The following is a 27791-nucleotide window of genomic DNA, read 5'->3' as shown; positions in this document are numbered from 1 at the left end:
TAGTAATGATAAAAAATAACATTATAAAAGAGAAACAAACTATGATTATGCGTCAAAACCCCAATTAGCTTATGTTGACCCCAAATTTATTTTACCTTTGTCCATGAGAAACCAACTTTTAATATCCTAGAATTCTACAAAATCAACATTCAAATCTTAACGCAAAGAAACTCCCTTCTCAACACATAATAAGTATGATAATTAAATAAGTTTTATTTCTTACCCCATAATCCTCACAAAGTCTTAACATTGTCATTAGCATAACTTATTAACAATATTAACAAAAAATATGTACCTATTGTCTCCTAAGAAATCCTTTCTCATTCATCACTCTTATGTGCATCTTCTACATGTACATTTTCATCTACACGATCAACCATTTTTTTTTACAAATGAAAGTTATAAATTTTTTACACTTATTACATTAAAAAATATCACTATTGTAATATATATATATATATATATATATATATATATATATATATATATATATATATATATAATTTTTATTTTATTTTCTTACATTTTGGATTTTTAACACACTCCACGATGGTACAAAAAGAAATCATAGGAGTGCAGGCAATTAAAACCTATTTAGAATTGTTCAATAAGTTGACTTGTTACAGCTTAACACAGCACTTAAAACTATTGTATGAGATTGGTCTAGTTAATTTTTTAAAGAAATCTGGTCTTACATCAATTAACCATTTTAGCCTGTTTAAAAAATAAAAACTAAATAATGTTTTTAAATTTAAGTTATATTAATAAAAATAATTTTAATATAAGAAATTACTTTTATTTTGAAAAATATATTATTTTATAAAACATACCAACTGATGTATAGAATCTAAACCCCTTTAGGTAATAAATGAAATTAATTGATAGGACAAAAATAAATCTTCAATTTATCTTACAATCTTTTGCCTGGTCCATTTATTAAGTTTTTTTTTTTTCGTATTTGCCGTCAAACTAAAACTATTTCTAAAGCTGTTGATATATTTGTAAATTTTATATGATACTTTTGTATTACATTTCATGCATTTTTTTACATAGGTTTCGAAGCCTCAAGCTGAAGGATCTTCATTATTTTCTATGCCTTTAACAGTTTTCTTTGTAATTTTAATTGTTTTCTCAATGCTAGTTTGTTTTTACTTAATGTTATTAATTTTTAAAATCAAAATTTACAAGTTTTTAAAATAATACACAACAAAATACGTAAGTTATAAAAAAAAATTATCATGTAATTTGAAAATTTAAAAATAATTAGTTTTAACGAAACAATTTTACTTTATTAAATTAAAACAGCTTTATTATTTGATAAAATAAAATACATAGTGATAACATTCTTAGATTAAAAGTAACGGTATTAATCCTAACTAAAAATAATAATATAGTTTATCGTTATTTTTATAAAATTATTTATATACATTAAATTATATTTTTATATATAAATAAACACAGATATAAAGCATCTCTATGTTCCCTAGTATATAAATAATTGTACTAGTTTATTTTATTATTTTTGGTTGCATATTTATAAAATTCCTTAAAAGGTGTAAATTGAATTTAAAATATAAACCAATTTTTTTTACTAATAACATGTATTTTTCACGGAGAACATTATGGTCAAGTGTGATAAAAAGACAACTTCTCTTGTATATGTTCAAGAGAAGTATAATGGCTTAAAAAGAATAAAAGCAAAGCCCTGATTAAATCTAAAAAGTGTTTTAATGATACGCATATTTATATTTTTAATCTAGGAAAAGTATGATAGTTTTATGGATTTTGAATATTTTATCAAAATGGTCTAGATTTGTTGTTGGGATATTATTTTTTAAAAGAATATTATAAATATTCATGATTAGTAGGTGAAAATAAATCTATATAAGAGATTATCATATCCTTTTAACACAAAATCTTATAGTTTAATATTTATAATTTTTTTATATATTATTCAATTAATATAAGATTTTTAACTTATATTTAAATTTCTAACCGTCTTTCGTGTGAGTTAAGTTTTACTACCATTATTTTATAACAACATCTTCATTTATTTAAAAAAAATTCTTTTAACCTTAACTTTTTTTAGCATAATGAAAATGTCTTTGATTCTATCTAAGTCAATCACTACAATAAACTTAATTTAGATATCACTTTTGGAGTTTTGACCAGAGAGAGAAAATGATTACCATATAATCATTAATTGTTCATACAAAATAAAATAACATGACACTACCTCTAATCCAATAATCTATTCTCTCTTAAAATGGAATATTTACAAAAGTATGTTCTTCTATAGGTTTAAGATGAGACAGGGAATTCCTATGCTTCCTATCTTTTTCGTATGATTAGGAAATATTGCTTTGCTTGCTAAGGTAGAAATGCAAGTAAATCAATGGTAGCCAATTGGTATTCCTACTAATTAACCACATATTTCACATTTTCTTCACTAATGATTATCTTCTATTTATCACAGTCACCACTTCTTAAAAGTCAAGTGAATATAAGGTCTTGTATTCTTTCTTGTTTGTTGATTTAAACAAAAATCAGATTTTTAGCTTGTAAGATTGTGTCAAGGAAGATAGTCGAAAGATTTATTTCTATTACTGGTTTTAGATCAAAAGAATTGATTGGTACCTTGACTTTCCAATTTTGACTAGGTGAGCATAGAATATTGTTTTTCGTTCCATTATTGACAAGATAAAAGGAAAATTGGTAGGGTGAGTTTCTGAAGTGACTGAAGGTTCTTCAAGGCACCCAAATTTATTTCCTGCATAATTTTTCACTTTTAGAAGGTATTTATGATCATATTGATTCTGGCATGAATACTTACTTGAGGGATTCCAATATTTTATCATATCAAATGAAATATTTTAACTAAACTAAGTAAAATGAAATGTTGAATGTTCATTACTACTCAAGAACTCTTCACTCTTGACTCTCATGGATGAGTGTAATCATGTCAAGGTTAGAATATGAAAATAAATATCTTTTAGCATTTTTCAACGGATTTTCTTCTTCTCATGTTAATAAGTAATTTTTTATTATAAAAATTAATTTCTTTCTTTGTATACAAATGTAGACATTGACTCCCATTGTAACACGTTAATAAAATAATTTAACATGTTTTAGTTTGTGAGGTTAAAGTTATAAGTTTTCTAAGTTGGTTGTTTAATTTTTTTTAGGTCATAGTTGGTCTAATTCCTTATATTTTTACTATTTTCAATCGTATTAAGAAATTATTTGTAGGAGGTATTCTAATGTTAAAGTGAGCAAAGATTCAACCATTTTAGCAATAAATGCATATTAAATATCATCATCCTACTATACTACCTTAAACTTGTATTTATAAATTTTTAAATAGCCTCTGGATTAACACCAACCTAATTATGACTCAATTAATAATTATTGTGCTTTAAATTAAGTTAATCATTATCGATCCTAATTGTGAATTAAAGTTGGTCACTCAATTTGTGTTATTAGACGGTCTAGTCTATTCAAATATTTTTGAATGGTGTAATCATTGGATTTTAAACTAACTACCATGTTCATACAATATACAACAAATTCAAACTGTGAGTACAATAAAAGAAGTAAATTCATGTTTTGAAAAAATAAAATAAAAGTGGCATTTGATAAGATGGAAAGTAGAAGATTGAATTAGGGTTAAATGTGAAGAATGAGATTTAGGATGTGCAAGATTGACTAAGAAATTGGCATTAAACAGTTGTGGTTTTGTTTGGGTTAGGACCGCCGCGGTTGCAAAGAAATACATGGTTTGGGGCGGGGCGGCATCCAGAAGTGGGCCGTGGGATTGGGACCCTAAAATCCAAAAAGGGGAGAATTAGAAGTAATAAGAGAGAAAGGTGAAGGGTAAAAAAGTGAAAAAAAGTATTAGAATTTAAGCACCGCAACACAAAGAGAAGAGTGAGCAGGGAAGGAAGAACCAACTCTCTGTTCTCTCTAGTCATAAGTTTCCATTATATATCATACTTCTTCCTCTTCTCTTCTTCCTTTTCCCCCATTTTCTTACTCTCATTCCCAACAACACCGTTTCCAAACACACAATCCTCCCCCAGCTTCCAGAGCTTTCTGCGTTTCCGAATGTCCACCGCACCGGCGCAGCCTCCGGTGAAGTCCCAGCCTCTGCACAACTTCGCCCTTCCCTTCTTGAAATGGGGAGCCAGCGGCAAGAACCACCACACCAACGCAGCGCATCACCACCGCTGCCGCCGCCCCTCCTCCCACCCCTCCGATCACGCCTCCGAACCTGACTCCGACCCCGACTCCCGCCCCCACCGCCTTGGATCCAGGACCGCTCGCAACCGATTCGCACTCCCCACCTGCTCCCTCAAGCCGCTAGCTCCACCACCACAACCACTTCAGGCGCCGTCGTGCAACGATGAAACTGACGACGAAGCTGCGAAGCGCGACATCGAGGACGCCGAGGAGGCTGTGCAAAAGCCGTGGAACTTGCGACCCCGCAAACCCGCGCTCCCCAAGTCTGCGCTCGAGATCGGAACTGGTCCTTCAAGGAACCACGCCAACAACGGCGCGGGAGAGTTTCACGACGCCGTTTCGCACCACGGCGAGAACCCCGCTCCGAAGTCCCTCCGGCTACGAGGGTTCGCGGACACTCAGTGCGCCGAGAAGAAGGAGAAGAGGAAATTCTGGATCGCTCTTTCTAGAGAAGAGATCGAAGAGGACATCTTCGTCATGACTGGCTCCAGACCCGCCCGCAGGCCCAGGAAGCGGCCCAAGAACGTCCAGAAACAAATGGATGTATGCCTCTTAACTTTCTCACTTTTCTCTCCTTCCACCTTTTCCCTGCTTCTGTTTTTCTAAATCTTTTTCTTATTTTTTTTTGTTTCTTTTATTTGTAGAGTGTTTTCCCTGGCTTATGGTTGGTGGGGATAACTGCGGATGCATACAGAATCCCTGATACACCTACGAAGGTTCTTTCTTTCCCTTGTTTGTCTTTTATTTTGTTTGCTTTGTCATGTTTTCAATGTGATTTTAGCAAGCTTTTACATTCAGAACCTGACTCTTAACATGCTCCGTGATTTTTACCAGAAACTAATCCGTAAGTGGTTGATTCTTGCAGAGGTGAAGTCAATTCAGACAAGTGTTAGAGATTTGGGGAGGTACAGAGAGTGAAATTTTGTAAAGAGGAGAAGAAGGTGTTGGATTGAAATTTGAAAAGAAAGCAATGAAGAAGGTGTTGGATTGGAATTTGAAAAGAAAACAATGACGAAGAAAACAATGACGAAGATAACAACAACAATTATGCTAGTTTTCTTGTGTTGATTCCCAGCACTAGGTTTTAGATGCAAGGGGCAGCTTTAGTTGATTTTTAGTAGTTTACATCCCTGTAAGGAAAGAAAAACATGATATCATATGAGTATATATAGATTAATTAATAGAGTCGAATACAGTGATAATCTTTTCAATTCAGAGCTTCTAGTTGGTTTCTTAAATTATTTCTGATGCATCAAATGACTTTCCATGTTTGACAGGCTTTTCCATATTTGACAGGCTTAGGGTAGCGTGCTTGTAGTTAATCAGCCAAATCATCAGTTCAATTTATTGGAGGCACTGCATCTCCTTGCTTCCTTAGTGGCTCCAAGCCGACTTTGATGGAAGACACTGATGAGGTTGAAAGTTAACTGCAATCATTGCATGCTTTTGATCTTTCCGTATGTATATTATGTTTTCCTCTGTTATTTGGTTTGATTAGGTTTCTCTTATTTTTTGCATCCATTAGCTTAATCAAATCATTATCAACTTTGCATAAAAGACAAATTCTGATTTGGAGTATAAAAGATAACATCATCTGCCTGTTCAAATGATTTTCTACTATAAAATTGTAAGCATTAGACTGGGAATGTTCAAATACCACACTTACATGTACTTATTGATAGATATGATGAGTGGTGACTGATGCTATATTATATTTTACATAACAACAGGAGGCAGGCTTAGTATTTAGTTCCGAAGTTCATTTTTTAAAGAACAACTGGAAATTCGTCTTGGTTGCACACCTGAAATATACTTTTTTGCTTTTAGCATTTTTAGAAAGACCTCAATAATCGAAATTCAGGTCTCTCTGTGGTCGTATTTTATTTGCAGTTTTCATTTCCAGTATCACTTGAGGGGATACAGCCAGGGTTACTTGCTCTGGGTTTAAGTTGAAAATTGAGAAAGTAAAAGAAATGTTCGATGGGACTTAATCTAAAATGTACAAAGGGGATCGAAAATGTACATTTTTTTTTAGAAAAAAAAAATTGTTTTTTCTATTTTATAATCTTTTACCATTAAAGGGTTTGATTGTTAATATTTAGTTTTTTCTGACTTGGTTGATAGTGAAAAATATTATTTTGGTCAACAATAAGACGAAGTTCGGATGTCCAATCAGTGCCTTTATACATACATTGACCAGCATAGTTTTTGCGGCAGTCAAAGCCACCTTAAAGAAAAATCTGCTAGCTATTGTCATAAGTTTTTATATATATGAATGAATTAACTGTTTAAACTTGTACTTATGTTTTATTTGAGGCATGGGAGGATTTTATTTTCTCATCATAAAATTTTCTTTCATGGAATTCAGTCTCTCAATTTTTTATTCAAGCAATCAAACTTATTACTAGCTTTTCCATTTTCCATTTAACGTGGACATTGCAATTGTAGTTGGTTCTGGTGAAGAATGCTGGTTTGAATTCATCTACTACTTCCTTAAAACAGTGGTTTAAAAGAAATGGTAGTTGAAGATCATATTCAAATAAAAAAAGATAAAAGATTCAGAGGAACAATTATAGTGAATATTAGAAAAGGTTCACAGCAGAGAATATATTGTTGCACATTTTACAGCATTACTGTGGATGCAGTTCTCCCAACCTTCACGTAAATAAACTGTGTAAAACTTGTTTAGTTTACTTATTTAATTAAAAGGATTAAACTAGGGATAAGAGAAGAAAATATATTGATATTGTTGCATGTCTACAATAGTCTATATTTTCGAAGTTCAATTAGGAATTTTTTCACTCTTTTTTTCATTCTTTGATTGAACTAATTTTTACATAAACAGATTCTTAATATTATTTATTTTATTTTAGAATTTGTATTATTGATTAGATGTCTTGAAAGTTAGAGAAAGATAGTTTATTACCTATTTATTTTTTTGTTTTGACTGATTGTTTGCATTTGTTAAAAATTCTATGTACACCTTTCATTAATCAAAGTAAAATTATTTCTTTAATTTAAATGATTAGTGTTTTTTATTTATTTTTTGTTGATAATTTTCTACATTAAAAATATTTCTGGTCTACCCTTTTCATTTTCTTTTTTTTTAATAATTTTTTTCATTAATTATTGATTTATTGTTAAGGTTTTTTTATATTCTATTCTTCTGTCATCATTGTTATACATCATCTCTGACTTTTTTGATCGCTTATTGAATATGTTAAGAATTTCTTCCGAAATCCTTCCACGACATCAACAATCGCAATTTATGCAACACAAGCCACTCTTTAAACAGCTATGTTCTCACTCTTCCTGTTTGGTTACGGTTTGTTGTTATAAGATGTTTCCGATTAAGTAGGTTTAGGATGGCTTCCTCCCTTAGATTTGAATATAGTCACTAAGACATGCATGCTAATAGAGGCATTGTGGCTATTTTGAATACATCAATTTATTGGTGCTGAAAATTTTTTGAAAGTTTTAGCACCATTTAAAGTTTTAATAATCATATATGGTTCAACAACAAAATTTACAACTTCGAAAAAATGTGGAGAAATTGGCCGAAAGGAAGTTTGATGCAAAAATCGGAATGGAGAAAAAAAAGATAGAGAAAAACATGAAACTAAGCCTGTACAATATATCTCTATATTATCTCTGTGTATAATGTGTTTAGGTATATAAATGTAAGGTAAACTTAACTTTTATAGGTAACAATAATTGAGGTGACAATGTTGGAAGATATATTATTTTTATCAGTTATTATAATTTTTTTCATGTTATACATACAGTAAAGTGTTATAAAAACAATTGAGTTAGATATATTCTATTTTTAGTTGTCATGGTTTTTGTATTAATTTGATGCATTACTAAAAAAAAGTGAGTTCACCAAGTGTTGAAACAAGATCAAAATACCTAAATAAAGACATTCCACCATTAATCATCTTACTATATCTTAAATATAACTGTTTTAAGACATAATAACTATATAAAAACAAAAGTCAAAACATTAATTGGTGGTTACTAGCATTATACTATCTCTCCTTAGATTCTTTCATTAATCATATTTAATTTAAGTGTAAAAGGAAAACCAAAAAAAAAAAAATAAAAAAAAAAAAAAATATATATATATATATATATATATATATAAACAGACATAGAATAGATACATTTGTTTCAATAGTAAATAAAAGAATTATTCTTAGCCTAAATTTTTAATTTAATTTTAAATTAATAACTCAAATCAATTAACAATAATTGGGTGTATTTAGTTTTTTTTTCATTGAAGAAATAATAAAAATAATAATATTTTGATTGGTAGAAATGTATGCATCATCGATAACTTATATTGCAATTAAATGTTTTTTTCTCTTTCCTTCTTTTATCTTCATTGATAAATATGATATCTTATGTTAAAATAAAGATGGAAGAAAACAAAGAATAAAAGATGAGGATATCAACTAACATATGTTATATTTTTCATGGCTCTTGTTAATATATATATATATATATATATATATATATATATATATATATATATATATATATATATATATATAATACATGTAAAATCAAACATATATTGTAATTTTTCCTTCTCAATTGTCTGTAAATGTTTTCTTCTCACGTATGTTTAGAAGTTGTATTTGATTTTGAACTATTTTCTTATTCTTGTATGCTTAGAAGCTGCAAAAAGATAAAGTTTTTTTCTTTTTGAAGAAGTTATGTTTACTAATATAGTTACTTCCTTGAAGAAGTTGTTATTACATTCTTTAAATGAAGAAGTTGTCATTACATTCTTTAAATGTTGGTGAAGAATTTATAATCGAACCATGTGTTAGGATGAAGTTTGAATATATTAAAAGGGTTGGAAATCTTTACACTTCATTTGTAAAAAAAGAAAGTTTTGAAATACGTGATCAAGTAAAAAGAAAAAGGAAAGTATGTTGTAGTCAAGATTAACACAAAATGAAAAATCGTGTGAATAAATCATGACAACATTTGTAAGAAAAAAAAAAACTCAACTTTTTATAAATATTGTCAAGTTTTGCTTCTTGTTTCAAAAAACCATTAAAAAACAATGAAGTTACTAAATCATTCATGAATTACCACAATCATGTCATACTTGCAAGTGTATCATATATGAGATGTAAAAAGATAAGTGTTGCAGCAAAACATTTAGTGAAAAAAAATTGACGAAGAAAAATTATTCACAAGAAATAATGTGTTTATTATTGTATTTATATGGTTTACCTATATATTTTTAGTTCATGAAATATATGTGGTTTATGTGTGTAATTTGAGTTATTATTTGATATCACAGTCAATTAAATTACTTACTATAATGAATTAAATTATTTATTAAAAAAATAAAAGATCATGAGATGCAAAATTTATCAATGAATACAAGGAAAGACAAATAATTGTAAAGATTGTTTTACATGCTTTTTCATGGCCTGACCTTTTATTTTTTTTTATTGCCTTTAATTTCTTTTTCAGTCATTGTTAAGTATGTAAATCACAAGGATTGAAAGTTGCATCTTTCCAATTCTTTTAAGTTTTGATACCTTTCATCTTTATATTTAGCATAGGTTATAATATGTATTTATCAACTAGCATTATAAAGAGAACATTCAATTGCAAACATCGATTATGCACACATCTCTATTAAATGTTATTTATTCTATGAGAGAGAAATTGTTACACCTGGTCTTTATTATTGATCTGGACTGACAATTTAAAATTAAATAAAAAAACTTAGATTAAGAATAATGTTGTTTACTTATTAATTATTGAAGGAAATGAATCCCTTCTTCTCATAGATGTATATATGGAGGAGATAGATTGTTTTTTATTTTGGATGAGTCAAAACTATTCCATATAAAGAGAGGTTTTATTATAGATTTTCCAAATTGTTATATAAACTATTTTTTATTTATAAGAAAATTAACTAATTATATATATATATATATATACACACTAGCAGAAGCACACATGTGTGTTCTATTTTTTTATTATAGATAATTAATTTAATTTAAAAATAAATAAATTCAAACAAAAATAAACATTTTAATTTAAAAATTGTGACACCCAATTATATAGAAAGCATATATAATAAAGACGTCCACATGCATAATATAGGAAAGCAGTCAAGAGTAATTAAGGATTACAGTCATCCTCAAGGATAGCTTCAGAGTGTAAGTTTAAACTCCAAAGAGATCTAAATACATAAGCTGAAAGGGAAATAATATTTCAGGATACATGATCAACCAATAACATCCTAGGAGACTAGGCAGCAACATTGTCCTCAACTTCCAAAGCCGTCTCCAATGGAACTTCCTCGCCATCTGTTCTCGTCCAAGTGGATGATCATCGCAAAAGAAAACACATACAGCAAGCACACAAACAAGCAAGGGTGAGCTAGATATAAAAAAATCATGTTATTCAATCACACACGACATGCAACAGTCACTCAAACATAGTACATTGACATCACAAGACTCGTTGCTTTATAGACGGACTCGTCCGGACCAGAATGATTACCGAGCTATGGCGGGTTATGCACTCGTGGTGGCCTCTACAGCTTTGCAAAGCCATTGCCAATGGGTTCCACCCTACCACACTCACGAGGTTAGTCCGTTCCGCGCCCCAGAGCATACTGGAAGCCTCCAAGACTAGGACCTCCTACTACTCCTCACCACATGGATCAATCCTCTCTACTTGAGAATGAAAGACCATTGGAGCGTCAGGAAAACCCCCAAGACTGAGCTACCATGCAATCATTCTACACACCACCAGGCACCACCATGTATCCTCTCCTTGAGGACCATGAAATTACGTTCATGAACCATACTGACACTTTGAAACTTAACCCATACATGAATATCCAGATACCATCATATTATCACAGTGAGTCCATACACACCCCACATAAATCACATTATCAGATCATTTTAGGCATTGTCCAACACTTCACACACTAGAATCAATCAAGAGAGAGTAAAAGAGAAGGCTGACACCAGAAGAATTCGCACAGCGCATTCTGCTCGCAGGGCGAGACAGGGCTCTCGCACGGCGCACACCTTAATTCGCATAGCGAATTAAGTCGCAACACACATCAGACTTCAACCTCTCGCACAACGCACCCAGGTCGCTATGCGGGAACCCAGACAGCCCCAAAGTTCTCGCTATGCGCCTCACTCGCCCTTCGAATTAAATGGGCAGTGATCCCAGACCACCACCAGTCGCATAGCGACAGGATTCGCCATGGCGAGTCCATAAACAGTGAGCATCACCCCCTGGTAATTCGCACGACGCACCAACTTGCACAGCGAATTACCAAGACAGTGAGCACCCTATACAGGGTCTCGCTATGTGAGACAACTCGCATAGCGACACTGCATAACCTGTAGAACGCAAATTCTGCAGAATCACACACTCACACTAATCATTACCATTTCTAGGACTCTTGGCTAACTTCTAAGACTTCTAATTCGATTATTAAGTGTAATTATTCTTGTCTAGATGATCCAAATCCTCCCCAGTACTAATCTAAAGTGATTAAATCCAGTTTTACCTTTTAAAGCCTCAATCCCTGCAACTTATGGACCCAATCTCATTTCAACCATTAGCTCAAGACTTACTCAGTTCTCTGACCCCTCACCAGTTCCATTGACTCATCTAAACTATCCCAACTGCCTAATTGGTCACCGGAGAAGAATCAGATGTCTGAACGCATCAGTCTCACCTTCGACGCCATCACATATGACTAGTCACAACTGACTGGACCAGGCCAGGGCTGCTCTATGATCAGGGATGTGCCAACTCAGGTTTTTAAGATTCTTCTATCCTACCAACACAGTACTCTCAACAAGTCCCAAGTTATTTATCTAAGTCATCCAAACTGTCCTAGGGTGTTTTAGACTCCAATTTCCCCATTTCCCTATCTCACTTCCATTCACAGTAAGCTAAAACAGTACTTGTACCCCCTCACTATCCATTTTAACTATTTTATACAGTTCTTACTCTATTCCAGAAATCCAGTATAGCCAACACACACTCATCCAAGTCAAACAAGGTTCAGTACACCATAGATACACAACTTCCACACATCCAGCAGATGCAAATCAACATGCTCACCATAAAATATAATTCAACAGTAATTAATCATAAATTATCAAGCATACACATCTTATAATTCAAACAAAACATAACTAGCTTCCCTTACCTTGAAGTTGAGCAGTACAGCCAACTAGAGTGCCCTAACAGTGCCTTCACAGTGAAGACCCAAACAGTGCCCTACAACCACCTAAATGGTGACGGAAACAGCTCTTAGAGCTAGGATAAACAAGGAATCAAAAGGAACACCATGCAACCAATAAAGTTGCATGCCCTAAGTTCAAGAAAAGTAGAGAAATCGACTTACCCGTCCAATAAGAATTTCAATCGGATGAATGGGAAGCTCTCAACTCCGTAAACGAAAGCACACCACCTATTCGAAATTTCAACGGTGGAAAGTGGTGGAACGATAGAGAGAAGTCAGAGCAAGAAGAAGAAAATGGAGATGAGTCTAAAGAGAGAAAGGAAAACTGGAAATTAGTTCAGAGTTGGGAAAATGAAGGAACCCCTCCTAAGGTCACGGTGCCTTTGGCCCTTTGGGCCTAGCTACCTCAGAAAATAGGGTCCCCTAGCCCATAAACTTTCAGTACCTTACAAAAATAATTAAATTTAAATTAATGGTCATTGATAATAATAAAAATGTAATTATTTTAATTGAAAAAAGAAAAACTTCTTTATATACTAATAAAATTATTATTATAGTTGTTATTATTGTAATTATTAAATTAAATTAAATAATTTTTATAATTTTATCATACAAAGTTTTTATTTACTTTGTTGGTAGTTTTATAATTAAAAAAATAGTTAAATTTAAGGAAATAAATTAAATATGGACTTACCCTTCATATATACTACTGTAAATACAGACGTTGTCACGTCTATCTGTATGTATTAAATTTTTTATTGTTTTATAATTTTTCAAATTAAGTTAATTTGATAAGATTCTAGAAATGCTTAAAATAATGAATAATTAATTAAATTATTAAAAAAATCAAAACTTTTGGAATTACAAAATTACGAGCACATAAACTAGAAGTAAATTATTACCAAAGAAAATATAAATAAGTTTTTAAAAAAATTAATCCAAATTTAAATGTACAACAAACAGTAAATATTATTAAATAAAATATAATAATTTTTAGTAAAAAATTAATCTAAATTTAAAAAGTAAAAATCGGACGAAAAGAAAATAAAATTGAAATTGGAAAATGTTCGTCAAAGAAGTGCATCATCTATATAGGTATAAAAGATATAATTATTAGGTAAAATAAATTTTAGTTATTGAATTAAAAAATAATACAAGGAATATTGTTTAAATATTTTTTTATTATGAATAGTTATTTAAATTTAAAAAATAGTTATAAAAATGCTAAAGGTGTAAATAATTTTAAGGATGACACAAAAAAAGTTGGAGTGAGAGAGATGAAAGAGAAATGGTTGAGATGAAGACACAGGTGGGTAAGGGGTTGGAGTTTTTTTTAGAATGAAAATTATTAAAATATCATTAACCTTAAAACTTAAAATTCATGATATATAAGAGTATTTTTATCTACTACAACCCGATACACATTGCTAAAATGTAGTAACTGAAGTTAACAAATCCTATATATATATATATATATATATATATATATATATATATATATATATATATATATATATATATATATATTATGAAGAAACTCGTTCACAAATGTCTTTATAAATTTTTTAAAATAGAAGATTGATAAATATAGCTTAAATATGTTTACAATCTATAACATAAATTAGTAATACAAAAAAAATGTAATTATATTATTTTTTTCTTATAAAACTATTAAAATAAAGTAATGAAATAAAAAATAGTGAAATAATATATTATATACAAATTTTATTTGTATTATAACAATTTAAATTTATGTTATTTTTTACACGCATTATTAATGTTGTTTGATACTTATTGTAGCAAGACTTTCCATTTGAATTATCTATTATTTAGTTGAATAAAAAATGTATAACTATGTTATCTCTTTCAATTTTTAAATTATGAAAATCAAATTGATTATATAGTTACCTTAATTATAGTCACAATACATTAGTATTCTTTCTTCTGTTTTTCAAATTAATCTTTAAATAGACAACAAAATATTGTTATTATTTTGGAACAGAAACAAGTTTGTTTTAAATGCATTAAGTATAAAATAAAATAAAATAACACAAAATTTATTATTTGATGTAATTATTATCATGTAAAAATATAATATATAAGCTGTCCATTTTAAGAATGGTATTATATATCATACACTATTATCAAGTTGAGCATTTTTTATTGGACAAAAAACTCGGGCAACAAATCCAAATTCAACAAATTTACAAATATATTTAATAAAACTAAGAAAATCATAAATTAAAATATAAGTATCACATTAATTCCTATGTGTTAATGTCGTCTTATTCAGCAATATTTTCCTGGTTTAATTTAATGTTATGTATTATTTAAGTTAATTTAAATTCGATAAAATTAGTATACGTGTTTAAGTTTTTGGGTATAAAAAACAACTGGTAAATCAAATGGATTTTTATAATTTTTTAATTTAACTTTGTATAATTGTGAAAATATAAAAAGTGGTTTTAGAATGGTCGTTATTTTAAATAAAAAAGAATACAACAACATTTTAATAATAAAAATTTTTAAGTTACATCAAGGTTTTAATAGGTGAACTTTATTTACATAGAACCACTTTTTTTTAAACAGTGTTTCTTATAGTTGTTTTTATTTTATTTATTTTAATCTAGTCTTTATCTTATTGAATATCATAGACGGTAAGATTATTCCAAGTGAAAAACTTTATAAAATCAACTTGTGATAAAGTTAAACAGAGTAAGTTTTTGTTTTTATCTTTTTTTAGATATTAGGTCTTGAGTCCTAGGTGCGTTCAAAATCAATGCATGTGATTCAATGTTACTCTTAATGAATCTATGTTGCTATTTGAGTATGATATTATATTTAAAAATTTAATAAAATATTTAATTGGTTATTTAGGTGATTATCTACATTTTAAAGTTTTAAAGTACAATATAAGAAAAATGGGGTATTCTCTCTCTTAGCTCTCTCTTAGGTGAGAGAAGTTAATTTTAAATTTTTTATTGTATGAATTTCAATTGATTGTTGCATGAGCGTTAAAATATGGTTGTATGACAATTTTTGTATTGTTTGATGTTTTTATTTGTGAAACGACATGTGTGAACTCAAATCTAGGTTAATGTAAATTGGGGAAAAATTAGGATTCTAGTAGAAAATTGATTATGTTAATAGGAATGAATGGTTTCAAATGTGGTTTTTTGTCTTGTGACTTGTGTGAAGCAAGAGATGTAATATTAGTATGGTTGGGAACGATCAATTGTAGGCTAATGCAATCTCCAATTTTGCAAGACTTGTTTGGGTGAGTTCCATTTATGTTGGGTGACAACCAAAAATAAATTTGACAGAGAGTAAGGGAAAGTTTGCTCGTTGGGTGAGTATACTCTTGTTAAACAAATGTCATATTTAATTTCGACTTAGAGTTAGGAGAATTATCTTGCTAGGCCAATCTGTCTTGCTAGGCGAGTGTGTCTCGTTAGGCATGTCTGTCTCGCTAATCTGAAATTTGGTTCTGGTGTTAGACTCGATAGGCAAGTCATTCATCCATTAAACAATTAAAACTCCAAGGTTCACTCGTTGAGTGAATGCATGTGCTCGTTGGGCGAGTCTATAGGGTTTAGGCATAATTTTTTTGAAAAGATAAATATGTGATGGATATGTTTGATGTAAGAAGAGTTGAACAAGGTTAATGAAATATGATATTTGGTTGAGTATTGTAGTTAAATTATATGGTGATATCGTTCTTAAGGATGAATGGTGTGACATGTGAGTTAGTGTTATGCATTTATTAGGGACACTCTTTTCAAGTTATCCTTATAGTCTACTAAACTCATGAACTCATAAATAAAAGAGTTTAGGTAATGATCAGGAAAATGTATATTAATCTGTGAATGAATTCTGTTATTTAATATATTTCTTTTTTATTACTTTTTTGTTCTATTTTTATTTTTAATTGCAGGATTATTGATTGTTTATTTTATGATATCTGACTGTTGGAAAATAACTTAGAACTTTGACGGAAATAGAACAAATAATAAATTTTGTCTCTAGACAAAGAGTTTAATAATTAGTCATTTTAAATATCTAATGTGAACTTCTGATAAAAACATTTACAAAATTATGTTTTTATTAGTAAAGTTTAAATTTATTGATAAGGAATTAGGCATGGTTAGCTTTTGGTCTAAATGCTAAAGTAAATTTTGGAGATATATTATTTAGTATTTTTACATTGGTACGTGAAACTTAATTCTGTATCATATATTTTACTTCATAAATTTAATTATTTTCTAGAATTTAAAATTATTTTATTAAAAATCAATACTTTTTATTATTTTAAAATTCTTAGCCTTAATAGGTAAAAAGTTATAGATTTTTATTTTAAGCAAACGCAAGTCTATTAGAAAAATAATATTTAAACTTTTCACTTTATTAAATGTATGATTTAGTACACTCGTTAATATAACATAAATTTATAAAAATAAGGGTTAAATATGTTTTTAGTCTCTAAACTATTGGCCGTTTCTGGTTTTCGTCCCTCTTCCAAAGTAAGGTACAATTTGGTCCTCATTCTTTAGAAAAACGTTCGTTTTAGTCCTCAAAATTTTGTTTTTAGTCCTCGTTTTAGTCCTCAAAACGTTCGTTTTTTCGACTAAAACGAACGTTTTTTAAAGATTGAGGACTAAATTGTACCTTACTTTGAAAGAGGGACGAAAACCAGAAACGGCCAATAGTTTAGGGACTAAAAACATATTTAACCCTAAAAATAAAAGATTAAAAAAAATAACTTAGACTTTGTTTGGTCTGAGAGATTTTACTTTTTTGAAACATGAGCAAAGACGGTTGCCTTTTAAAATTGTGTTCCTTTCAAAGCATTTGAAAAGACTATGATTTATGGTAATTTGAGGGATAGCTTTCTTTTTTTAATCAGATGTCGAGATTTGAAGTGCTTTTGACTTAAATCTCACTTTTGCCCTTCAATAATTTTAATAATAACAATAACAATAATAATAAGGTTTAATTGCTTCCTTTGTCCCCAGTTTGGTTGAATTGTGTCAAATTCATCCTCATTTTTAAAAAAGTTTCATTGTCGTCCTCACGTGGTGTAAAAGTGTCAATTGAATCCAAACATAGAAAAAATTTGTGTCAATGTAGTCATCTCCGTTAAATACACACTAACGGTGTTAAGTGGCTGATTATTTGGCACTAGAGAATTAAAACGTGGCAAAAGAGAGGTTTACGTGGATGCCCTAAGTGGGAAAAGAATCATGAGGGGTTGGTTTGCATTTTTCAACGTCAAATGCTAAAGAGTGAAAAGAAAAAGAGAAAAAGAATAAGTGAAATTAAACTACCGTTACAGTGGGGAAAATTTTGAAACAGGGAACTCCATTTGAAAAGAGATGCCAAAGGGTTGCTGTTGATAGACCAAAAAGCCGGAGTTGGAAATGGCAGCAGAAGAAGATGAGCAGTTGCAACAACTCAGATCCAAAGCCACGGAGCTTTTCATCAGAGAAGAATGGAATGCCTCGATCGAAGCCTATTCCCATTTCATCACCCTTTTCACCCAAACGCTCTCCCATTCTCTCCCAAACCAAAAGCTTCGCAGATCCCTCTGCATAGCTTTGTGCAATCGCGCAGAAGCGAGGTCCAAGTTGAAGGACTTCCACTGCGCCCTTCGGGACTGTGACCACGCTTTGGAACTCGATGCCACGCATTCGAAGACCCTTTTGTGCAAAGGTAAGATCTTGCTCTGCCTCAACCGGTATGCTTCCGCTCTTGAGTGCTTCAGAACCGCCACGCTAGACGGAAACGCTGAAAGCGTAAGTGGGTACTTGGAGAGGTGCAAAAGTTTGGAGCTTTTGTGCAAAAGTTCATTGACACGTCATTACCACTGCTGTCACTCATTTGCCACGTTTTAATTCTCTAGTGCCAAATAATCAGCCACTTAACACCGTTAGTGTGTATTTAACGGAGATGACTACATTGACACAAATTTTTTCTATGTTTGGATTCAATTGGCACTTTTACACCACGTGAGGACGACAATGAAACTTTTTTAAAAATGAGGATGAATTTGACACAATTCAACCAAACTGGGGACAAAGGAAGCAATTAAACCTAATAATAACTAACTTTTTTCATGTTAAAAATTAATTTTTATTTTTTCTTTTCTTATAATAATTTTTACAATTATATATAATATTAGCAATTATTATTTTATATTACTTTTATTATTAAGGATATTTTGATGATGTAAGAGTCTGAAAAAGTTTAAGGCCATTGGGTCCTATGTGGGGCAGTCAGGCCCATCAGCCTAAGACCAGCTTAACCTTAGGAAGGGCCTCTCAGAATTCTTTTTCAACTTTCCTGAGCTCTTTCCTTTTTTCTCTCTAAAACCCTTGCCCTAAATGTTTTCTCTGTCTTCTCTCTAAATTTCCAACTCTCTGAACCGTTCAATCTTGGGTTGGAAGGTGCTCAGACGTTCACCACACCGAAGGCTTCCTTTTGAACTGATCGTATTTTCGTTTGGACGGGTAAGTCGTTTTTCCCTTCTCTTTCACTATCTTCGAACCTAAAGCATGCAACAGTACTGGTTGTACGTTACTAGGGGGTGTCGTTTTCCTGTTTCTGCCAAATAAAGCTCTAAGAGCTGTTGCTGTCACCACTTTGGTGGTTTGTAGGGTTTGGATTGAGTTCGTGTGTGTGAGATACCCAAAAAGGGGTGTTCTTGTGAGCTTGGAAATACACTCTGAGGTAAGGGGAGCTAGTTATTTTGTTTGAAATTAATTTATGAGATATATGCATGTTGAATCCTGAATTGGCGTGTTGAATTAAACTGTTATGTTCCTGTTGATGTACCTGTTGAGTATAAATTTGCTGGTGTTGTGATGCTAGAAATTGTGCATGTAAAAATGTATTGGTTGTAAGTTGTTATCATGTGAATTGGTGATTGTGGTTTTGGTTGGACTGAGCAATATTTCAAATGTGATAAGTATAAGGTTTGGGTTCTGTCAAAGGAGGGTTAGATGGAAGGTAAGTTAAGTATGCACTGTTCTGAGTAAATTGGTAGTAGTCCAAGTCAAATTAAGGGAAGTGACATAGTGATTTTGAGTAACATAGGTCTAGGGTAAGTTTACAGTGTTGAAACAGTTTGGAGGGATGAATTGTCACTTGTTGAGAGCACTTTGTAGGTAGGATAGAAGAATCTTAAAAACCTGAGTTGGCACATCCCTGATCATAGAGCAGCCCTGGCCTGGTCCAGTTAGTTGTGACTAGTCATATGTGCTGGCATCGAAGGTGAGACTGATGCGTTTAGACATCTGATTCTTCTCCGATGACCAATTGGGTTAGGGAGATGTGGTTGAGGTGGAAATCCTGTGTTAGTCATGTTAGATGAGTAAAAGGTTAAGAGAGTATTGTTTTTTTTGGTCCTTTGAGAGGAACTGAGGTAGGGAGTTTGAGCATAGGTGGTCTTGAGTGCAATTGGACAGTGTGGCTAGCTTGTATGAGTCAATTAGGACAGGTTAGGGTCAAGTAAAGTCATGTTTAAAATGGTAGAATCAAAATTGGGTCCTTGGGTTGTTGAACTTGGAAATTTAAGTTGAAAACTTGGTAGTAATCACTTTAGAATAATGCTAAGAACGTTTATAATCATCTAGACAAGTTTAATTAGGTGTGATACAAGAATTAGGAGGGTTAGAAGTTGGGGAAAATAACTGAAAATGGTAAGGATTAGTGTGAGTGTATGATTCTGCAGAATTCACGTTCTGCAGAATCTGTAGTGTTGTTATGCGAGTTGTCTCGCATAGCGAGACCCTGTAGAGGGTGCTCACTGTCTTGGTAATTCGCTGTGCGAGTTGGTGCGCTGTGCGAATTACGAGAGGGTGATGCTCACTGTTTATGGACTCGCCATGGCGAACTCTGTCGTTATGCGACTGGTGGTGGTCTGGGATCACTGCCCATTTAATTCGAAGAGCGAGTAGGGTGCATAGCGAGAGCTTTGGGGAGGTTGGTCTCTGTCTGGGTTCTCGCATAGCGACCTGGGTGCGCTATGCGAATTTTAGTAGTCCTGTTGTCAGGAAAATTCGCCCAGGGCATCAAGGGGGGTGCGCTATGCGAATTTTAGCTGAAAAACACTCCCCTCGTCAGGAAAATTCGCTGAGCGCACCAAGGGTGGTGCGCTATGCGAATTTTTGCTGTATTGCCTTGCATTTTGGTGCGTTGTGAGACCTGGTTCAGTGAGTTTCATATCTTTCCACATCTGTTTGAGCTGTTTGATATTGTTTGACTGCCAGGATGTATGTATGTCCATATATTTGAATTGTGTGGCTTGAAATAATGTGACTGCAAATTGAAATGATGTAATTGAGTATGAAGTGGACATCTCAGGGCGAGATGATTGAAAGTGATGTGTGGGACGTTGTGGTTGTTCTGTATAACTGTATGGAGCTTTGAACTAGTATGTCTATCCCTACACTCGAAGCACTGTTCATGCTCAAATAGAGGAGAGCAGTGTAAGTGGTGAGAGTAGAGGGAGGTCCTCGTCTATAGTCTTAGAGTTTAAACATAGACAGATGGGGGATTTACCTTGCATAATGTTGGGGAGTGCCAGCTGAACTACGCAAGTGCAAAGACGACCAATAGTTCGACAGTTATACCAATCCGAATGAGTCGTGTTGAGTATTTGAATTATGGTTTAAAGGGTATGCTTTAATTGTTCTTTTATATGTAACTAAGCATGACGACATCAATTGATTGTATTATATGTTTGAATGACTTTTGCATGTCGTGTGAGGTTGAATAACATGCTTTTTATGTCTAGCTCACCTTGCTTTTGTGTTTGTGTTGCTTGGGTATGTTTCTTTGGCGATGATCATCCACATGGATGGGAGCAGATGTTGTCGAGGAGGTTCCCTTGGAGCAAGAGTTGGAGGATGTTGATGCTGCAGTGCAGTCTACTTAGAAATTTCCTATTTGAACGCTTGAAGTGTTGAATACTCTAAACTGTTTAAGTTTAAAATTCTGTCTTCAATTTGGATGATTGTAATTCCGTACTTAATTGCAAGTGATACTCTCACTGTTCTCTTTATTTGGATGTTGACACCTATATTATATGATCGAGGTTATTATATAATTGGATGTCACAGATGATCTTTAATTTTTATTAATTAAACTATTTTTTTATATGTTACCTCAATCAAATTTTATACTAACTTTTACAAATTTTATTTCTAAATTTATTCTTCTTTATTTCTAAATTCCTTTAAAAAAATTAATAAGTTCACTCTAAAATCCCTTTAAATTCATTGACTTTCTCTTTCTTAAATTTATCATCTTAAAAAAAGAAAGGCTTAGAGAAAAAAATCTTAAAATAAAAGGTAGGAAGAGAAAACATATAAAAAAACAAAAGAAGTAAAAAAGAAAAGAAAGATGTTGAACTTGACCCAATATATATCATACAACATCCCAATCAATCTTCAATACATTATTAATTTTAACCTATCATAAAGATATTTTTAAAACACAGTGGATTACATTAAGATATTTTAAAAATAAATACATACTTATTTTTAAAAAGTTATGGTGTTTCATTATTACTGTCAAACAAGTTTTATAGTATTCCATTAAAATAATCAAATTGTTTAAGAGAACAACTAAATCCAGTGCTACTTAACCAAATATATTTTTTTAAACTTGTAAAAGGTCAACCAGTATCAAAACAATACATATTTTGATAAATTTTTTATAATATTTTCAATTGAATTGCACATAATTTTGGAATAAGAAACATAAATATTAAGATAATGATGCTTTCACAACATCTTTTTGACATCATTTTAACATCATCTACGTGTCATTCTGTGATTGGTCTATATTAATATTTATGATTATTATTATTGATTGTGGAATAATTTTGGACCAATCACATAATGACATATAGATAATGTTAAAATATTGTGAAAATAATGTTGTCAAACTATATTATCCTAAATATTATATCAATCAAACAGTTTTACTAAAATCCTTGAAACTTCGTTAATTTTTTTTAAGATGGTGAAGACACAATACTTTAGTAAAGAATAAGATTTTCGTAGATTTTCAATTCAAGCCACATAATAGGAATATTTATTTCCAATATAACTATATAACAAAGGAAGTACAGACATCCTAAATGTAGTACTCTGAACTCAACTTTTATATTCTTTCTAGTCTCTCCAAGATGTTTGGATTCTTTTCTAAAATAATATTGATAGAAACTTGGGACATCAGTGATTAAGGTAATTGTGAAACAAAAAGTAAGTCACTGAACAAAATAATATAAGAAAGGAATAGGTTATAGGTCTTGAGATAGACTCAAAATTTCTGTCATCAGACAACTGTCACAATGTTTCGGTTTCTCAGACTCATTATTTGTTGCTGAGTTTTGACATCAGCCAAAACATGATAATAACTAACAGTATCCAAAGCAGTTGTCAGTATACTTGGGTTTATAAACAAAACAATAGCCATACACATTAATAATTAGGACTTTGATAGATTACCAATATTTTCATAACAACTTTTTTATAACGATTACATATCATTATTTTATTAGTTTGTTTGAACTTATCTTTAAAAAAATAATTGAAACAAATGAATAAGGAATCACTAAGTAAACGTTGTTAAAATATTGTAAAAAATTTTATCAAAGAAACATTTTCCTAATAATTATATGCTGTCTTTTACTTGAAGGATTCAAAACAAAATGCAATACATAATTATTCCAAAAAATATTGTAAATTAAGTATTTTGGAAAGTATTTTTAAAATACCTTTCAAAATATCTAATTTGAAATATATTTTATATACATTTTGGATTGAGTTTTCTGTAAGTTGTTTTCAGATCCAAAAATATTTTGTAAAACATTTAATCCAAAAAAATTTAAAAAAAGAGAAACAAGAGTTTTTATTATAATTTTAATGAGAGATAATTTGTGAATTACGGGTTTTATGGGGTGCAGGAAGAAAAAGGGGTGCAAGAAGAAAAGCGGTCTGCTAATTGGACCAAACCTACAAGCCCAACTCTCACCTGCCACTTGTATATTTTTAAAGTAGTATTTGGAAAGATGATAATTGGAAACGATAGAAGGCCGATCAAAAAATAGTATTTAATTAGTTACTTAAAAAATTCTTGCTTATATCACAGTATAAAATTTTTATTTCATTAAAACTCTATAAAATTAGATCTAAATTTATAGAGAGTGGCTCATCTTAACTATAAAAGGAAAATATGTCCGTTATATTTCCAGCGTATACAATTCGAAAGGACGTTACAATTTTCAGGCCTTTGAAAAAGGACATAACATTCTGGGTCGATCTTCTATTCAGGCCTGTAAGATATTAAGAGAGCTTGATCAAAAATAAAATAAAACCACATGTTTGGGCCGAAAGTGAATTGCACTTTTTAAACATGTAATTTCAGCATTTATTCGAAAGTGGATAATGAATAAACATGTAATTAAGCATTTATATTCAATTAGGGCTTATATGAACAACAATTTATAAAATCATGAAACAAACAGAAACAAGAATGAAAGTTATTTTCGTAAAAACTTAATAAAAAAATAAAGTACAAATAATTATAAGTTTGTAAGTTATTCTTACCTGTCTAAGTTCATAAACTTTCTAAGTGTTACTTAAAAAGGGTGTACTCTTTATTAACTTAATTATCGCCTTTTTATGTACCCTTAATTACATACTTTAATTAGTTTTGTTTAATTTTGCCCCTGAAATTAAATATTCCTTTAGATTTAATCATTCAATACTAACTTGGCTAGTTTATTTATTGATGGCTTTCTCAGTTGTTGTAGTGAGGGCACAATTTGCATTTTGACAATAGGATACAACTTAAATAATAAATGTACATAAAACTAATTGGAAAATTTATTATGTAAAAATAGATTAACATGTTTTATTTTTGTAGAATTTTGAAAGAAAAAGGAGAAAAGATTCAAAATATGAAAATCTCAAATTCATTAAATAATATATATATATATATATGATAAAGATAAACAAACGACATTGGCGTTGTACTTATATATTAATTGCATCATTCCTCTTTAGTCCGTTATCCAAATACATACTCATGACAAATGAAAAATTACATTAGGCGTTCGAATGTAATTTTGTCACTGGTGAATCTTCTATAGAATAACGAGTTAGTACTACAAAAATAGCATATATCGTTATGTGTTTAGCATTTAACCACTGTATAGCTAACGTTAAAAATGACTAGTGACATTTTTGTAAATAAATGCAATTATTAAACGTTATTTAGAATTGTAATTCGACGTAAAAGGATATAAAACATTGAATGTCCCCGTATTAGACGTCAAAAGGTTAGTGAATTCAATAAAAAATTGAGCGGGAGATTGAAAATTCATTTATCTTAACGCGCGAGACCCTCTTCTTTTCTCAAACTTTTCTCGAACAAAGTTTGACGACCATCACATGTAATCTTTCTTTCATTTACAAATGCATGTTAATTAACTATTTTATGTATGATTTTTATTTGTGTTTGACCAATTATTTTTGTGTTTTTGTCCTTTATAAGCACATTTTGCTTTTCTCTCAATAGTAACAACACTTTATTCCGACGAACCTACCTTTTAAATCTTAGTTTTCGTTTTCGTTTTGAAGAACTTAATTGTTGAACTTGTTTGTTTTTTTTGTTGAACTTGTTTGTTGTTGGTTATTGTTGTTTGTTGTTGATACTACACTATATGTTCATAGTTCAGGCTTTATAAAATACAAAAAACTAAAATTTATTGTTTTTTTGCTTCTCAAATCTCGTAGAATTGTAAAAAAGATCACAATTAATTAAAAAAAACAAAAAAATGACTAAAGTCTAATATTGACAAAATTCGACATTAATTTAACGTCGAATTCTTTAAATTCAACGTCAATTTAACGTCTCCCAATATGACGTCGATCTCAAATTCGACGTTAAAGGCCTAAAATATTCGACGTTATACTCTGTTTTTGTACTATTGAGTTTTGTGTAAAGAAGGATATATGATGTTGTCCTCACTTGATATTTCACACTATAGTCCATTGTTGAACCATTGCAACTCCTTGAGTGTCCTTAAGGTCTTCTCAAATTTAATTTTGATATTGTTATGCCTAAACCCACAATGTTTATTGTTCCTTCTACACCTCTTCTGCTATTATATTGTTATCTTCATTTTGTTGCTGAAGTTACTCCCTTATATCCAAAATCTGCTATAGAGTGTTGGGGTGCCATCATTATCACCCAGTGGAGGAGTCTAGCGTGCATTTCACATTATTTGTGGAGTAAGAGCGAATTGTATCCCATGGTGACACAAATTTGTTCTACTCAGAAAATAAATAACTCAAAACAAATAGTAGAAGACTGTTTATTTTAAAATTGAAATCCCTTTTTTTCTACCTTGAGGGTATTATTTATACCTTTTTTTTAATTGCCTCCAGATTGGTTAATATTATATTTTCTTATTTTTGTGAATCTTTCATTCACAATCTACCTTGATTTCAACTTTTATCTATTTTTGTTTTACTAATTGGGTTGTTTAACTTGTATTTATCTACCCTCATATTTGGCCCATAAAGCTCTTAATCACATCCTCCCTTTTTAGCCTACTATCCAAACCCATACTCTGACAGACCAAGGCTTATCCGCCTTAAGTCCTACACTTCTAAGGCACTAAGGTTAACTTATTTTTAATCAATGATCATAAATACCATAAACAAAATAACAAAACATATATTGGACCTTGTGTTGGTGAAATACAAAAATAAATTTTGGAAAATAAGTAGAATCAACACAAAGGTGTTAAAGGTATAAAAAGTGAAGACATTGAAGGATTGTATTAAGTCGAAGACATCTAAAGGAATGATATAATGTAAGCAAGAGAAAAATGTAATTTAGAGGGAAATCTAAATCTAGTTGCAAATGATCGAGAATGAGAATCAAAATAAAGGTTAGTACACGAGTTTAAGAAAACAAAAAATGATTGAGAATTCAAGCAAAGAAAAGCATCAAGAATGGTCGCATCGAGAAAAATATTCGTTAAACAGAATAATAAAGGAAAATTTATATATTGAAAGGGAACTTAGCCTATGATAACTATTATGAGTAGACATAACTTACACAAGGTGGACAATTTTAAAGCAATTGTTACTACAATTTATGTAATTTTTCCTTTATTTTATTCTTGCTTAATTGGGGTGGGAGGTTGGAATTTAAATAGGCTATTCAAATGTAAAAAAGGATGACAAATGGTTACAATTCAAACACTCTTAGAACATTGCAAATAGAAAAAAATGGAAAGTCTAGTGATGAAATGTTTCATTGTGGGTCACAACGTTCATAGATTCTCTTTACCAATTTCTGTTTTATCCTTGATAGTTTGTTTTTCTACAACTTACATTCTTGCATTTTATACTTTAAGTTGATTACTTGAATCCATATTTGTCTTTTTCACCTTCCATTATCATTTTTAACTTTCCATATGTCATTCAATTATTATAAACAAAAAACACAAAAATATGCCTATTAAAAAAATGCATGAGTTTCTCATTGAAATTATCATAAAAGAATAATATAGCTAATTAAATGTATTTGTAAAACTCGTTCATAATATAAGTGACCAATATATTAATTTCATTTATTTTAGTTGTATAATTTAAAAATCAACACACTTCAAGTTAAATTAAAAAACATAAATTTACTAATTCATTTGACAAAAAATATGCCAGCTGACTTGATTCATCACAAACATATTACACAAGTGTTGAACCAAAATCCTCGAGAAACATAAAGTCTTCTTCATTATAATTATATTTTATCCAATTATTGATAAAAGGAGTACTTATTTTTTAGAAATTATTTTCGAACACTATTTTCTTTGAGTTAGAATAAGACTAACTTTCTATGCGAAAATTTTATGGTCTAAAAATTACTTTAAATCACTAATATTTAATGTGAGAATTATCACTAAATTGTCATTTAACTTTATTAATTTGAAGACTGTTTTCAAAAAGTAAAATGTCATTCATATAAATTAATATTGTTTTTAAATACAGATTATTATCTTAAGAAACAAAGAATGATATGCATAGCTTAAAAAAAATTATATTAGACCAAGAAGATGTTAATTAAATTTCTGATCCTATTATATACTAACCTGATTTAAGTCATGTAGGGATTTTTAAAACTTACAATAATTGATATGGATGGAGAAGTGACTTCATATAAATTTCTCCTCAAGTTCCCCATGTAAAAAAAGCAACATCCAGATCCAATT

General features: G+C 30.5%; 1 protein-coding gene across 1 annotated transcript; it reads left to right on the top strand.

Annotated features, from left to right (window-relative positions):
* Window positions 1-3896: 3896 nt before the first annotated feature.
* Window positions 3897-5450, top strand: LOC124847458 (uncharacterized). Its single transcript, XM_047324957.2, has 3 exons — window positions 3897-4782; window positions 4884-4955; window positions 5105-5450. Exons 1-3 carry the CDS (start codon window positions 4105-4107, stop codon window positions 5108-5110), a joined length of 756 nt encoding a protein of 251 aa, XP_047180913.2. The 5' UTR covers window positions 3897-4104; the 3' UTR covers window positions 5111-5450.
* Window positions 5451-27791: the final 22341 nt, after the last annotated feature.

The sequence above is a fragment of the Vigna umbellata genome, chromosome 1 (genome assembly GCF_029865625.1).
Source record: "Vigna umbellata cultivar VRB3 chromosome 1, Vumbellata_1.0, whole genome shotgun sequence".
In the NCBI taxonomy this organism is placed as follows: Eukaryota; Viridiplantae; Streptophyta; class Magnoliopsida; order Fabales; family Fabaceae; genus Vigna; species Vigna umbellata.
The sequence above is the reverse complement of the archived record's forward strand: the minus strand, read 5'-3'. Positions and strand labels throughout refer to the sequence as shown.

Coding starts and splice junctions, on each gene's coding strand:
- LOC124847458 (XM_047324957.2), top strand. CDS start 4,105: ATGTCCACCGCACCGGCGCAGCCTCCGGTGAAGTCCCAGCCTCTGCAC. Junction 4,783..4,883: donor ACGTCCAGAAACAAATGGAT/GTATGCCTCTTA, acceptor TTTTATTTGTAG/AGTGTTTTCCCTGGCTTATG.